The 15,377-nt window shown below is 37.9% G+C and overlaps 1 protein-coding gene across 7 annotated transcripts in view; it reads right to left on the minus strand.

The window, feature by feature from the left end:
* The window catches only part of SMYD3 (SET and MYND domain containing 3), a 396,214-nt gene that overhangs the window by 365,566 nt on the left and 15,271 nt on the right, over window positions 1–15,377 (minus strand). For all 7 annotated transcript variants that reach the window (XM_084512204.1, XM_084512205.1, XM_084512202.1 and 4 more), the window contains exon 2: window positions 2,110–2,173. In XM_084512204.1, coding sequence (XP_084368330.1) covers window positions 2,110–2,173 — 64 coding nt within the window. The remainder of the gene's footprint in view (window positions 1–2,109; window positions 2,174–15,377) is intronic.

A 15,377-nucleotide genomic window follows, 5' to 3' on the forward strand; every position in this document is an offset into this window, starting at 1 on the left:
GCACTAAATCTACAGAGGCTGAGTACAAAAGCTTTGGCGTGGCTGAGAAAAGCTTTGCTAAGGGCTGCTATAAAAGCAGAGCTGCAGAGCAGTTTAGATAGCTTTTCAGAAGAAATATGAAGTAGTGGACAGTACTGAAGAGAAAATGGATTTGATTGGTCTGAGTTTTTGGTTGGTCTGAGTTCTATTTGTATCATTTGCCCTGAGCTGTCAATCCCAATAAATTCCCTGTTTTGTCTAGAAAAAAAAAAAAACATTTTTTCAGTTATTCTCAATTGCCACCTAATATCAGAAAGCACTATATAATATAAATTCAATATTAATTTATTGATATTAATAGCACATGATACTATGTAACAGTAAATACATAACATGTTAAGTGCAGATGACTTAAAGTAGCTCTAGCCTGCGTCACTGAAATCAATACCTACAGTTGTGGAGGTAGAGCAACTTGAGCTGGCTTCAAGCGCAAGATGCCTAGAGCTGGAAGCCAAAAGCAAAGATGCCCCAGATGACTTCAGATGTTCTGGTGCAAATCTTTGAAGTGTGTTCACATAATTATTTTCTCAAAGGAAGCCCCATTTCCTAGTTTCACTGCTATTACAACTTAGGCTATAAGAGGCTATTGTGTTACACCTTGCAGGTTTGCTCGTGCAGGTCAGTGCCAGCACAGGGAGTGCTGCATGCTGTCTCATTCCACATTAGACTTGCCAACAGAAGATTTCTCAAAGACTCTCCTGACACATATTTGTTTTGAACTTACCTTACAAATAACTCTGGTCTTTTATATTCTTCAGTCATATTTTTCCATAATAAATCCACTTGTGGCATTATTATGGATGCTACAGTAAGCACCTAATGTACATTGTGCGCATTTGCTGTACAATGAATCAAGATGACATATCTTCCTCCTTTCTACTTCCATATGTTTTAATCCCAAAAAGGAGGGGTTGAGAACATTGCAGATCATACTAAGGCAGAATTGCTTCCAAAGCACATAAGATGTGAAAGGATCATTTGAAGGTCAATGACAGCAGTTAAATTCCTATACCTTTGATAGAGGATCACTACTACTTCTTTTCAGCCATTAGTTGTCTTTCTTCACTCTTCTCTATTTAGGAAAAACAACCAAATTACCACGCAATGCTAGGAGCAATGATGTAAAACCTGAAGGGTTCTATAAGGCAAACTATATGGTTTCAATCTCAGGTGCCAGGTTCTATACCATACCACACCTTACGCAGTCACCTACCCGTGTGACCCTTTGATACCACGTCCTGCCAACTTCTGTGCACAAGCTCCAGTGACAAAACAACCCAAACACAAAAACTCAAGTTTTAGGGTTGAACACCATTAAGAAAGGTTTCATAGGATAAAATCATAGGATAATTAACAATTGGAAGAGATCTCTGGAGATTTCAAGTGACAAAACAGGGTCAGCTCCAGGGTCAGACCCCACTCAGAGTTTTGTCCAGTGGGGTCTTGAGACCCTCCAAACACACACATGGCACAACTACCCTAGCCAGCCTGTTCTATTTCTTGTCTGTCCTCAAGGTTAAAAAGCTTTTCCTTTTATTGTACCTGAAGCGGTCTTCCTTCAACTTATTTCCTTTGTCTCTTGTCATCCCACCACCCATCACTGTGGAAAGCCTGGCTCCGTCTTTGTGATACCCTCCTCAGAGCTACAGTTTTGCCCACGGCTCTCTTCTCTCCAGATTCTCACAGCTTTCTTCCTCTTAATAAAGAGAGAACATACTTTATCATCAAAATTTGTATTTCAAGAATAATCTTTTGTTTTACTGCAAAACTGACTTAGAAACTTCAGCATGCAACCAGAAGTCTTCCTCCCCCTCTAACCAAGCATAGCCAAACACCACACATTTCATCTTGGTTCTTTCTTTAGCTCTGATTACAATCAGATATTTGCCAGTCTTATATTTGTAACTATGAGAAAATTTAAACAAGGCGACATGTTTGCTCTCCATCTGTAACTACAAACAAAAAAATTTGGAGGTGTGACAGTGTGGAAAATGTATGGAGACCCTGTAAATTAAGCATTCAAATGCTTGTTTTTCTTCAGTGCTTTATAGCTGTAATATTTCATCTTACCTGACAAGATTTACCACAGTATTTAGCAACCTTGCACTGAGAGCATCTGTGCAGATGTTCATTCCTATTTGAAGAAAACAAAAAAGAAAATCAGTTATAAATACAAATAGAGTTTTAACGTTTATCTTACTTACATAACTGACAGTTTTCAAATATTCCAAGGCAAAAAAAAAGTATCTGGAATAAAAGGGGAACAAAAGAAAAGAGTAGTCTAGAACGCATTGTAGCATGAGAAGAAATGACACACTTAAATACAAAGCTATTTGCACAATCCTTTACACATAGGACTCAGTATACCTGGGGCCACTTTGGATCCACAGCAAAGATATCAAACATACCTTTTTTTGTGCCATACAGCTACAGTCCCAATGAGTTTGACTTTGTAGATGTATAACTAGACATTATAACTGGAGTTAAGCATAACAGATAGAAAATATATTTACTAATGGTCTTGGGTCTTGCAGCAGGAGTCATTATCTGTCTTAATGAAGACCTTACTGTGAAACTGCAGTTATGATATCAAATTACTACTTCATTGAGGTTGACTTGTAAACAGAAATTTGTCTTAAGAAAATATTTCTGGTTCTATTTCTGGTTCAAGTAAATAAAAGATTTATTTCAGACCAGTATAAACAAGACAGATTTTTATGCCCCCATACCCTCAATTTCCTGTAGAAAATTGAATGTACAGATCATTAAAATCAAGTAACAATCTTTTAATATCTACTGTATGAAAAGCACAATTTTGTTGCACAAGATTCTGTATGTATTCCTGTTAACTACTAGGTTAAATGTAATATAGAAACATTTCATATATCAGCATATGTTTGCTATTGCCTCCCTTACCTTCCCACCTGATAAGTGAGTCCTGGAGACTGAAAAAAACTAAGCAACTCTTAGATTCCTGTAAACCAAATCTAAAACCCTGTGCATGCATAATAGGTTTTTGATTTTAAGGTACAATCCCTGAAGACAATTCAGAGATAGAAATAAGTCTGAAATCTTCATTTTGCCAGCCAGGGAGAGCTGCTTCATTTTCAAGGTTGAGCAATGACACACCTTTAGCCAGCCTATGACTGAGGAGTGTATTTCCCATTCCAGATTAGAAGTGCATATCAGAGTTATTTAGGGAAAAAAAATACTGCAGTAGAAAAATTACTGTAGACAACAGAAAATGAAAAGAAATGCCGTTTGGAACTACTCATTGATTTGGATATCAGAAGCAGCCCAGGTATAAATAAATGCTCACAAACAACACACACAACTGAATTCCCACCAAGACAAGTTTTGACAGACATTTTTAATACTGAGCAGCATATTTCATCAGGGACAAAAAGAATCATTTTTAAGATACCACTCGCACCTTCTTTCTAGATGTTTTTCAATTAACAGCATAGATGAACACTTTTCAAACCTTTCAAATTGCTGAAAGATTATGCTACAAGAATTTTAACTTGCTTTGTTACCTTTCAAGTCTGCCAATAAACTTTCCAAATCAGATTCATCATCGGCAATGCTGTCACTAAGAAAATCTGCCTACCAACCAAGATTAAAAGATAAAACATCTAGAGCTTTGGTTTGATGTTTAGCTGTCCATCTGCATGACCATAACCTTCATGACTGCCACTCCGCAGGTTGCCTCTGCTTTTCTCTATAGTTCTACTTCATGTAGCTTTACAGAATCACAGAAAGGCATGAAGGCTCTTCCAACCTCTTCACTGATACCTTCTTTATACTCAGTATTTTACACCTATGCTAGCAGACTGCATCAGACTTCAATTGTTGCTTTTTGCTGCAGAATGAGCAGAACATTTAAGGCAGACTTTGTTTATTCTAAATACTATCCATCTAAATGCAAGTTAGGATTTAGCAAACACAGCATTTCCAATGTCAGTCACATACACATTAAAGTACCAATCTGGCAGAGTATCAACCAGTAGGACGCAGATTCCCAGAGCAGAGTAATCCTAACTTTGCAGCCAGAACTTAAGTGAATGAATGTCCATAAGTACTGGAGAACTCTCCCCTAATGATTTCACATCCTTCCATCAGAAGACTAAATCTGACAACATTAACAAACTGCAAACAGGCCTTGCCTTGGTATACTTTTTCTAAAAGACGCCAGGATTTACTGGGATCATTGATGTGAAGTCACGAACACTTACTTGCTCTTTGTTTTGTCAAACAATTAGTGGACCTGTTGCCACAAAGCACCCAAGTCCTTCAGCACCTGCTGGAGTTTCAGTACTTTACAGGATTAGATCCTTTGTATCTTTTTTCCCTATAGATTTCACAATGCTGCAGTAACAAACAAATATGCAGAAAAATCTAGGCATCAGCACTTGAAACTTGGAGTTTTGCCACACGGACACCACCAGCCAGATTATTTGAATAAGGTGACTCCCTGCTGTCACTGCATAACAAATGAACAACCCATTCATCTTTTGGGGTTTCTCTGAATGACATTCAGATGTAGGATGGCACTTACAGACTTGAATGCTGCAACTACTGATCAAGTTGTTGCTTTTCCCCACCCCCAGTCCTGTCCTCCTTTGTGGACTAAAAGAAAGATCTTAGAGCATCCATAGGTCTTGCAACATGATATTTTAAATGAAAAAGAGTATGATCTAACACACTTAACCTGAATAAAAGAATTCAAGAATAAAATTAGTGTATACATGATTTATATGTTCTAGAACACTTTAAAAAGTGAGATAATTTGCCTAGTTTATTCCTGTAGTTCTCAGTATTTTAGAAACATAAGATCATTAAGGTTGGAAAAGACCTCCAAGACCATCTGGTCCAACCATCACCCTACAACCAGTCACCCACTAAACCATGTCCCTAAACACCAGGGCCAACCTTTCCTTAAACACCCCCAGGCACAGTGATGACACCACCTCCCTGGGCAACCCTTCCCAATGCTCAAATGCTCTTCCTAAGAAGAAATGTCTCCTAATTTCCAACCTAAATCTGTTACAGACATTATTGAAACAAAGTCACTGTTAAATACAGCTGTGCATTTCCCATCACTTGTAAATATCACCCGGAGATGACATCAGGTTACCTCCAAGGTATGGATGCCATCTCAGCTGATGTGATCCACCTAAGTCAGGCTGCAGAGGCCCTACCAGTGCCACACCTTGCCCTGCTGAAAACAAATGAGCAGTTAATCAACACACTCCAATAACGACCTGGCCCCAGTGAATGGGAGTATTTTGGTTTGCTGGGGAAGAGCCTAAGATAATTAAAAAACACTGAAACCCAACCAAACATGATTAGGCTACTTAATTTATAATGAAAATGCATCTACACTTCTCTGGTGATTGCAGGCACTTGACTTTCAGCCCCCGCTCACCAGACAAGTGTTAGATGTAACACAACATTTGATTACCAGGCTACTCTCACCACTCCTTGCTGTACAATTTATTCACACTTCTGATGCTGCCACAGCTTGCAGGACAAAAGGGCAATCTCATGCAAATTCCCTACTGCATTTTTGTTGTTGATACTGTTTTTCAGTTAATAATCCTGCTCTACAGTACACATTACAAAAGAGATGCTCTTTCAGATGCATGTCAGGTAGGGCTAATTTCCTGAACAAATTATCGGACCTCTGATTCAGTCGAACACATCAAGTGCATGATGCCTACTTGGATTTTCTAAGTGCGTGCATTTCAGATTCATCACAAAGTGAAAGCAATCGATACCCACAATAAACACATTATTCATCACCCTACTAGCACATTTTTGTCTTACAGAAATAAAAATAAAGATGCTAATAACAAACAGCATTTTTAACTTAGTAGATATGGGAGCAGCAGGGTTACATGCAATGCAATTACCACTTTCCTTCCTCCCCTCTCTCCCAGCAGATGGGTAATGCCACGGTATGGCACAGGTGATCATCCACATGGGCACCAGCAATGGTGGGGGCATCTCCAGCATGCCAAAACTAATAGCATGGCTCCAGTGACAAGGACAAAGTGTGCTGGGGGAAAGCCTGGGCAGGGGAACTGCCTGGGCACTCCCAAGCCTGTCAAGCCCCTGGCACACCCCAAATCCAAGCCCTTGGCAAGCAATAAGGGCAGCAACCCAAGCCCAGGGCACCACCTTCATGCGGCTTCCCCTTCCCTCCAGCCTCAGGCCCATTCTGCCATCACAGACATGCTGGTGGAAGAGAAGCCACTGGCTCATCTGCCTTGCGGTCCCTACTTACGAGGCTGCTGGGGTCTCATCTCACCCCTGGAGCCTACATGCATACTATGAGCAAGAATTCTTTGAAATCCATGCCCCAAAAGTCATACAAAAATGCCACAAAATGCCCCACTTGCACACTTGATTAAGAAAGCATATCAATTAATTTTAACATCAGAGCAGCACTAAGGAGAAGTAGCTTTGGGTAGTTAGAATGCTTGATGTTTAAATTAAAATATAGTCACCACAGCTACCTAGACTCATTTATTCAAGTGAAATCTAAGAGAGACCTTCCATATACAAAAAAATACTTTTTTTTTTTTTTTTTTTTTTTTATTTCCAAGTACATTGATCATCTACTTTACACCTGAACACACTAAAGAAGTGGTATTTGCCCAGGAAAGAAAAGGGAGAAAACATGAATAACCAAAGCGCTTGGCTTGCAGCAAAAGTTCAGACACTTGTGCTCTCGTGCAAACTACCTCGTAACACAAGCAAAAATACAGTTTATTTGGCATACCAAGTAAACTTCCAACTGCTTAAGTCTTGGCTTCTGAAGTCTCACGTACCACCTCAATTGCTCACATTCTCTGCTATTTTCTGTATTTCTTGTTACTGCCAACCTTGTATTTAACACCCTGAAATGTTTTTGGACACTTTCTATAAGCAAAAAAGTAAAAAATAAAAAAAAAATAAAAAAATCAGACAGATGAGGGGAGAGAGCACCCTTCAGCATAGAATGAGCCTCAGTCCTGTTCAGATTTTACAACTATCATCCTTATTACATATATGCTACCTTTATTTGGCTTAAACATATACCCTAAGTAGGTGATAAACATGCTGGGTCATATTACTTCAACTAACTGGGTGTTCTGGACAGTATTCCTTGTCTGCTTCTGTGCATCTGCTACTATCTCCCCTAATTCTCCTCCTGCAACTTCATTCTTCCAAAGAATGCCTGGTCCAAAAATTCTAAAAAGTGTTTTCCAAATAAAACTGATGTAGTCTACAATCATTTCTTTGTTCCAGAATCATGTTTTCTTATCTATGTTGGATATTTAGCTTTTTTCTTCTTTTGGGATTTGAAGAAGCCATGGCTGAAGCAACAATAAGAGACATCCAGTGGGTAGATTTTCATTTGCTGTCATGTAGAAGCTAGTCTTTCTGCTCATGCTGTAGTAGCAGCATTGCTAACTACTGATAAGAAAAAGTTACTATTAGAACACTTCACCCACTTTTTAAAAGATGTAGTTTTTCAAAATATCCGACACTCACAAAATGGTGTAAGATTCTTCATTGAAATTGAAAAAAGTTACCTAGAGCCACAAGTAGAAGATTCTCCTTTTGTTACAGTGAAGAAAAAAGTACTTTCCTGAAAACACAGCTACTGGAAGTACAGTACTTAATCTGATATAACCAAAAACAGAAAATTATACAACTTGATGTTGAGCTGGTACCTGATCACATGTTTCAGATACAGTCCTTTCCAATAAATATCTTAGAGTTATCACCTTCAGTAGGCAAGAAATTTAGTCTTTATTTGGAATCCTACTTCTTCATTGATTATTTACATCTGATCCTAACCAATTCAAGGATGTACAGGAAAAATGTACAGGAAAATAGGTCTACTAAAAACAAAGAGAAAGCTCCAGAAGTTGCAATTTCAGTAGTACAAGGCCACAGTCTGCTCCCCGTACCTGCATATCATTCAGGAGAAGCATTCAGTATCTCGCAGAACAGCACCTTTTTATTCTAGAAGACAAACTAGCTTTAAAATCAAATAACTTCTACCTTTTATATAAATACATATATATGCACACACACGCACATGCACCCAGTTTATCAAAGGGAAAGATGAATAAAACAAATGCTATCACAACAAAAATCAATAGTTGCGTGCAAACACAGTGATTATCCCCAACTGAGAGCAGTGATGCAGAAACACAAGAAAATTTGGCTTTGAGAGCACAAGGCAAACTGTTTCAAATTGCCTCCTAAGCCTACTTGCCCTGCAAAGCTACTTTGACACTGTTTCCCTCAAATGAAGGCAATCTTTAGTGTTTGCCTACAGATGGCACGCCAACATGCCTTCAGCAATTTAAGGCTTAAACTGATTAACTTCAGTCACAGTACCTTCATTACACCTTTGAATTTTAATTAAATAAAAATGCCAAAAACTGATGAAAACCAAGATTATATTTCACAATATCAAAAGGTCATATGTACAACTGAAAAACATGCAAAAGAAAAGCTACATGCGATACTTTTAAAGACTCGTTTCTTGACCATGTGGTTACAATCCAACGCAGCCGCAAGTATTACAAAACATCCCATCTTTCATTTTTTCCCTGATAAAAATGAAAAATACAATGTCCATAGGTCAACATTCGAGAAAAACAATGTGGTTACTCTGAAACATTATATTTTCATCCAGCTAGTATTTGCCTCTTGGATCATATGGATCTATGATTCAGTGAAATTTAAACCTCTCTGACCCTCTCACAGAAGAATATCTTTCTCTTCTTGCCCATATTTACATATCTGGGACACATTTTTAGAGGCTTTTTGCATCTTCCCCTTATTTGCTTTTCCATTTCCGAATATGAACTGATACATCTAGAAGTCCCCTCATTCCTGATGGAACACATCTGGAAAGTGCTGAACAAGAACTCAAATATTCCAAGCAAGGAAATTGTACCAATATGGCACTTGGGGAGAGGGACTCTTTGTAAGGAAGCGTGGTGATAGGACAAAGAGTAACAGTTTTAAACGTTAAAAGGGTAGAATTAGATAATAGGAAGTAATCCTTCATTCTGAGGGTGGCGAGGCACTGGCACAGGCTGCCCAGAGAACCTGTGGATGCCCCATCCCTGGAGGTGCTCAAGGCCAGGCTGGATGGGGCTTTGGGCAACCTGGTGTGCTGGGAGGTGTCCCTGCCCATAGTGGGTGTTGGAACCAGGTGGTCTTTGAGGTCCCTTCCTACCCAAACTTTGCTGTGATTCTGTAAGTTTTCCTCAAGCAGCAATTCTGCACAGACACAAAGCACTGCTAATGCCAAGTTTAAACTTGGCCTGTCAGAACCGCAGACTACTCCTCACAGGACTGCTGTTGGCTCTCCTAAGCAATTCCATACCACTGAGAGGCACTAGCAAAACCTGAGGAAAGATAACTTTTAGCAGACTTACCAACACCTAAACAAACTTACAAGTATCTGCCTATTCACTTTTGTAGTTCAACTGAACTGTCTCTTGAACTGCCACAAATACACACCTGCCAACTTACTTTTTTTAAACATGTATTTTTCTTCAAATCTTCTATATTTCATCAGACACATCCCTGCCACTGTTATCTCGAGCCTAACACATTTTGGTTTTCTTGCCACTGATTGTATTTTTTCCCTAATTTCCTCATGTTTCAACAACTTTCCCATTTCAGATTTTCTCATCCATTTTCTAGGTAAAAGGAATTTTTTTTTTTCTTGGAGAAGTCTCACTTGATTTTCCATCAGCCCCAAAATGTTTTTATCTGCCAATAATTTCTGGCCAAGAACAAATCAAAATGTAGCTTGGAAATACCTGTAAAGAGTGGACTTCCACATGTACTAATTACTATTGCTATATCACTAATTTTTTTTAATTTTACACCTCTTACAGTAATTTTAACTTCATATCAGAGGGACCACACTCAAACAACTTGATCTGAGAGCACTGTACAAAGTTTCTTCCTATCAGCTGCTTAAATAAAATCTATGATGTCACACCTCAATCCTTTCTTCAACCAATTCTGGATGGAAACAGACTCATTTTCCCTTCTGACTCCCCTCATAGCACATCCTGAGATGGAAGCACCCACAGGGATCAACCTATCCAACTCCTGGTTCTACACAGGACCACCCAAAAAAAAAAAAAAAAAAAATCAAACCATACTCCAGCAGAGACACAAGTTGCTTCCAAGACCTCTGAGAAACAGTCCACTGTAACAATAGCACAGAAATACCAAGGCTGTAGTATGTAGCGACATGCATTTACTTCTCACTCGTTTCAGCCCCCAATCCATCCTGTGGGAATGCACCTACAGAAGCATGGCTAGATCCCAAACCTGTGTCTTATGCAATACTCTAAATCTGAGTCAGAACCACGGTGGACTGGTCAAGATGCTGCAACAACTGATCTGAGAAAGCCTCTGCAGGACTGCATTTCTCACACTGCAAAATAAACAGCCAAAGAAAGCCATAAATCAACTCCACAATACTTCATCACAGAGTACTCTCTGTACTCTGGTGACATCCTATGGCTAAAAGTGTAATAGATATTTCTTCAGTTTCAAAGATTAGTTACACCAGTTTCTGTTTTCCATTTAAATAAAATTTTTAAAAAGTCAAAAGAAATGCCTACACAGCTATAGTAATGCCTACACATTTTCAGGAAAAAAAGAAAAAAGAAAAAAAAAAAAAAAAAGTACTTACAACAGTTAAAAGCACGAGGGTTAAGTTGCCCCGGTGTCCTCACCAGCCATTCTACATACCAATTAGTCAGGTAGGGAAACGCAGTACATCCTTCATGGTTTCCAAGTTTGTTGATTTCCAACAGAAGGGTCTTTAAAAACACATTGGCCAAAGTCATAAGTACATTTTAGGACTTGAAGTCATCACCAGCTTCAGGACAGCTTTCCTTGTTAAGAAATAACAGCTTGACTAGGAAGACAGTTAATGCTGGGATTAATTCTGAAAATTTCAGCAGCATTGATACGCTTAAAGGTGTGCACATGCTTAGATATACCTGCAAATGACAACCCTCTTTCACAGACTAGATCTGTTATTAGTACTGTTATGTTTCTGACTGTAGTCAACCAGCAGTAGTCGACATAGATAATTACTCCAACCATGGAAGATTCAGAATAATATAGTGTCTCTCAGAAACTACTCTTCATGTTAGGAGAATGAGCACAGCTCTCACTTGCAAAAAATTGTTTGGAATAAATTCTCTTCAAAATGTAAAAAATGGAGATAGAACTTGGGTAGGATAACCATCAGAATAAGCTAATTTTGTTCAATTTTTAATAAAAATCCCAAGTTATTTTTAAGTTATGCCTTCTCCATTTCTAGGTCTGTTTTTCACAAAATAAAATGATGTGGCATTAACATAAAAAAGAACCAAGTGCTTTTTAAAACTCTGAAGTCATAATTTTCATTAATGGAATCAATTTGTAATGAGGTCTTGGGAATTTCAACATACAACATGCTTCCACACACTTAGACATGGCTCTTGTTTCTTAAAACAAGGTTGAATAGCCAATACTGAAAAAAAGGAGCTATAAAGCCATAGTATTTGTCATGAGAGATTGTCATCTACTTTCCTGCCAAATTGGACCAACCACAACACACCAATGGACACATTTCCATTTTAAAAACTGCAACTGGTATTAAAGAAGCTTCAAAGCAGCATAGACACTGTGAGGTTTGAACTAATATGAAGAGTTATGATGCAGATTTGTCATAAAATGATGTGGATTTCACTTGATTATCCAGCTAAAATTATTATTTTAGCATTTTCTGGAACATATATTTATGTTTACATCACTGTAAGTCTTCAGTTAAATCTCATTTTCTCCATGGCCAAGAAATGTGAGCCTTTAATCACTGTACTGTAGCTTCAGTGATGGGTCATGAGCAAAATCAGACTATTTGTTTCAGTTCAACAACCATGGAATGAGACTTTGTAGAGTATGGTACAAGAAAATGAGAAATGTTATTCCCTATTAGCAAATGGATAGAGCAAAGGTTTCGAAGGTTTATTGTGATGGGCAAAAGCTGGAAGAGCACTGGAGTTTTTGTTAACATGGATCAGAAATTATATGTCTTTTCAGCGCAAGTTAAATAATAGTGTTAAAATTAACATCAGTGCTATGCTTTGCAGAGTAAGAGAAGTGCCAGCAGCACCTATTTGAAAAACATGAACCTCCCGTAGTTTCTAGAGTCATCCATGCCCCAAACCAATGAGCCGAGAAAGTGCATGAGGAAGAATAATCAGTCACAATCATATTGGTCTGTAAAAACTTCACTTTCATTAAGACTGCAAAATAAAAGTTTCTCAAGTGTATACATGCACATATATATATTTTTCATCCATATACACAACCTCCCCTTGTTTTCTTTCTTCCTAGCCTCAACTTTTCACCTCTTATTGGCTGCTTATCACCATCTCCTCCCATACCTCATGTACACACTGTACCCAGTTCATTACCACTTGGGCTTGCCCGCTGTCACCCCAGGAGCAACACACTGCAAGATGCCCAAGCTCAGAGCTGCATGCCCACAACAGCTCAGACACCCACCCCTTCTGCAGCTCTGCAGGTGCAGGTGTAATCTCTACACTTTGCTCGTTTTGCTGCTTGAAATGTTCATCTACTACGTTTCATTTTACAGGAATTCTTCACAACAGAGAGAAACCTGAACAAAACCTGAAAAGCTTGCATTTATGCTGCATTTTGTGCTGCAGACCTGGCAGATGTTTCCCAACTAAGCCTTTTTAAACTGGGAAACAATACATTAAGATGCTGACATAGAATAATCTGCTGATTCAGGACCATGTGCTTGCACTTGATGCGAAGTGACTGTTTCATCCAATTTGATAAAAAAAATTCCCAGCATAACACGTTGTTGCATTGCTGAAGATGAGGCCTTCCATGGAAGATAGAAAACCTAGGCTGATGACTGAACTCTTAGTTTATAAATTTGGTGGAGTTGTTTTTATTTGTTTTTATTTGTGTTTTTATTTTTTTGAAGCAACATAATATGCCAAGGACTGATGGATCAATCCCCCTCCAATACACACACAGTTTTAAAATGATTTTTCTGTATTCCTCATCCTAACCCATAAGTTAAGTAGACATCAGCAGTGTCTCACCCCAGAGACAGCAGAAATTCAGTCATCTACCTGACTTGGAAACTGCAAGGTTTGTATTTGCAAAGCCTTCAAAAACCCAGGGTAGAAATCCAGATTAGTACATTGGTTTGGTATTAATTGTTCTTGTTAAACTCATGAACTTGAGCTAAAATATGAACTGAGCTTGCAAGACTAATTTGTGTTGGCAATGTTCAAGACAGAATTACAAACAGATGTTCAAGGTTTGTCTGAAAACTATGGGATCTGGGGATAAAAGGCTTCTGAACAATTAATGACATTGCCAAAAAAATAAATAGGCAGTCATCTGCTAAAACTGGATATATATAAACACATAACCCTAAACCAAAGTATACATCCTATGAAAATACTAAACAGATTAATATAGGATAGTGCCAAGACAATTGTTTTTATGACAGTAAAAGAACATGTTACAACTATTTTCAAGCAAAGATTACGTATTTAATGGAACCATCACATAACAAAAAAAACTGTGTGGGAAGAAAACTAAAACTGAGACCTTGATTCAGTAAAATACTTCAGAATAGATATCAAAAAAATCAGAGCCTTAGATAAGGATAAAAACATAATGGATTACCAATTCATGAACTTACTTACATGCTATAGAAGGTTATATATATATATATATATATTTATTATTATTATTATTTATTTTTTTTTACAGGGATACTGTCTTTGACAAGAAAATGACATTTGTTTCCTCTTGATTTTTCAATATCTTAGAATCATCACAGGAATAACATATCCTAAACACAGTACATCATTACAATTAATTTGTGGAGTATTAAAATAACATACTAAGCATACCCCAAACTAATTGCAAACAGATAAACTGGCAGAATAAGGCATCCTACCATTATATAATATTTAACCGGAATTCTTTAAAAGAAATAAACCAAAATGCAGCTGAAGTTCATTTGTGTATGAGAGAAGCATGTTTTTAAGATGGAATTACTCATTCTTGGATATCTTCAACTCCTAGAATTTGCTCATCCTATGTTATTAAGAATAGGACAACTCTTAGTTGAATGACTTGAAGAGATCAAGTAAGCTCACAAATACTTTATTTACAGTTAAACCTGTTCAAGCATGCTTTCTAAGACAACAAAAACTCTATTTATGAAAGCATACTTAGGATGCATGTATCAAAACCATTCACGCATCAATGTTTTCTAGTAGAAAATATTTAATAGGTGAGTTGACAGCTGCAGATAAAAATACTGGATAAATGATACTGGATTTACATTTACTATGCAAATAATAGGAGGAAAGCCATGGATTTCTGTGAACAAAAACTAGAGTTTACACCAATAATGAATTCTGAGTGCAGTAGACAACACTTACGCTGTATAACACCATCCTCCTGTTCAGTGATGGACTTCCCTTGTACCACTGAAGTCTTTGACAAGATTTTCACTGACTACAACAGTGCAGGATGAAGGCAGTAATATAGTAACAAACAACACAGCCGGGTGATCTTCTTGGAGCAAGGATTGCTGTACTGTGACCAGTGAAAAAGTAAATGAGCTTTGACACTAAAATCATCTTTGTGTTTCAGGTCAGACCACAGCTGATCAGCTGTACACTGACACACTGTAAAAAGCACTGACTACGCAAGTTAGCTGGGGTAATGTGTATTTTGTTTGTTTGTTTTTAAAATATATATATATTTATATATAAAGCAACTATCACCATATTGATAAACACTCTTTGGAAACACTCTGATGGTGGGGTAAGAAGAGGAGTAAGAGGAGTTTGCATCAGCCACCCGCCTTGCCAAAATTTCCCATGATTGATACTCAACTAGCTTTTTGGAAGATTTGTGATCTTCAACTCACCTTGAAGCTTTTAAGTGTCTTCTTAGACTGTACAACCAAGTCCATCTAAGAAGGGTAAAGTGCACGGTGACCACTGTCAAATTAATTGTTCCATCAAGAAGCACTAAGTAAAAAGCTTTAGCTCTGTTATGCTCTATTGCATGCAGATACATCTTCAATAACTGCCCCGTGGGAGTTTATGGATTCTCCATGACCCCTGGAGAAACACATTGACTTCTTCCCTGCAAATTCTATTAGAATCGGTCCCTGCATCACTGCCCACAATAATCAGGAACAAAGAGCTTGATTTATGGATAGGCATTCTATTTTA

The sequence above is a fragment of the Aythya ferina genome (assembly GCF_964211825.1).
Source record: "Aythya ferina genome assembly, chromosome: 3".
NCBI classification, from domain to species: domain Eukaryota; kingdom Metazoa; phylum Chordata; class Aves; order Anseriformes; family Anatidae; genus Aythya; species Aythya ferina.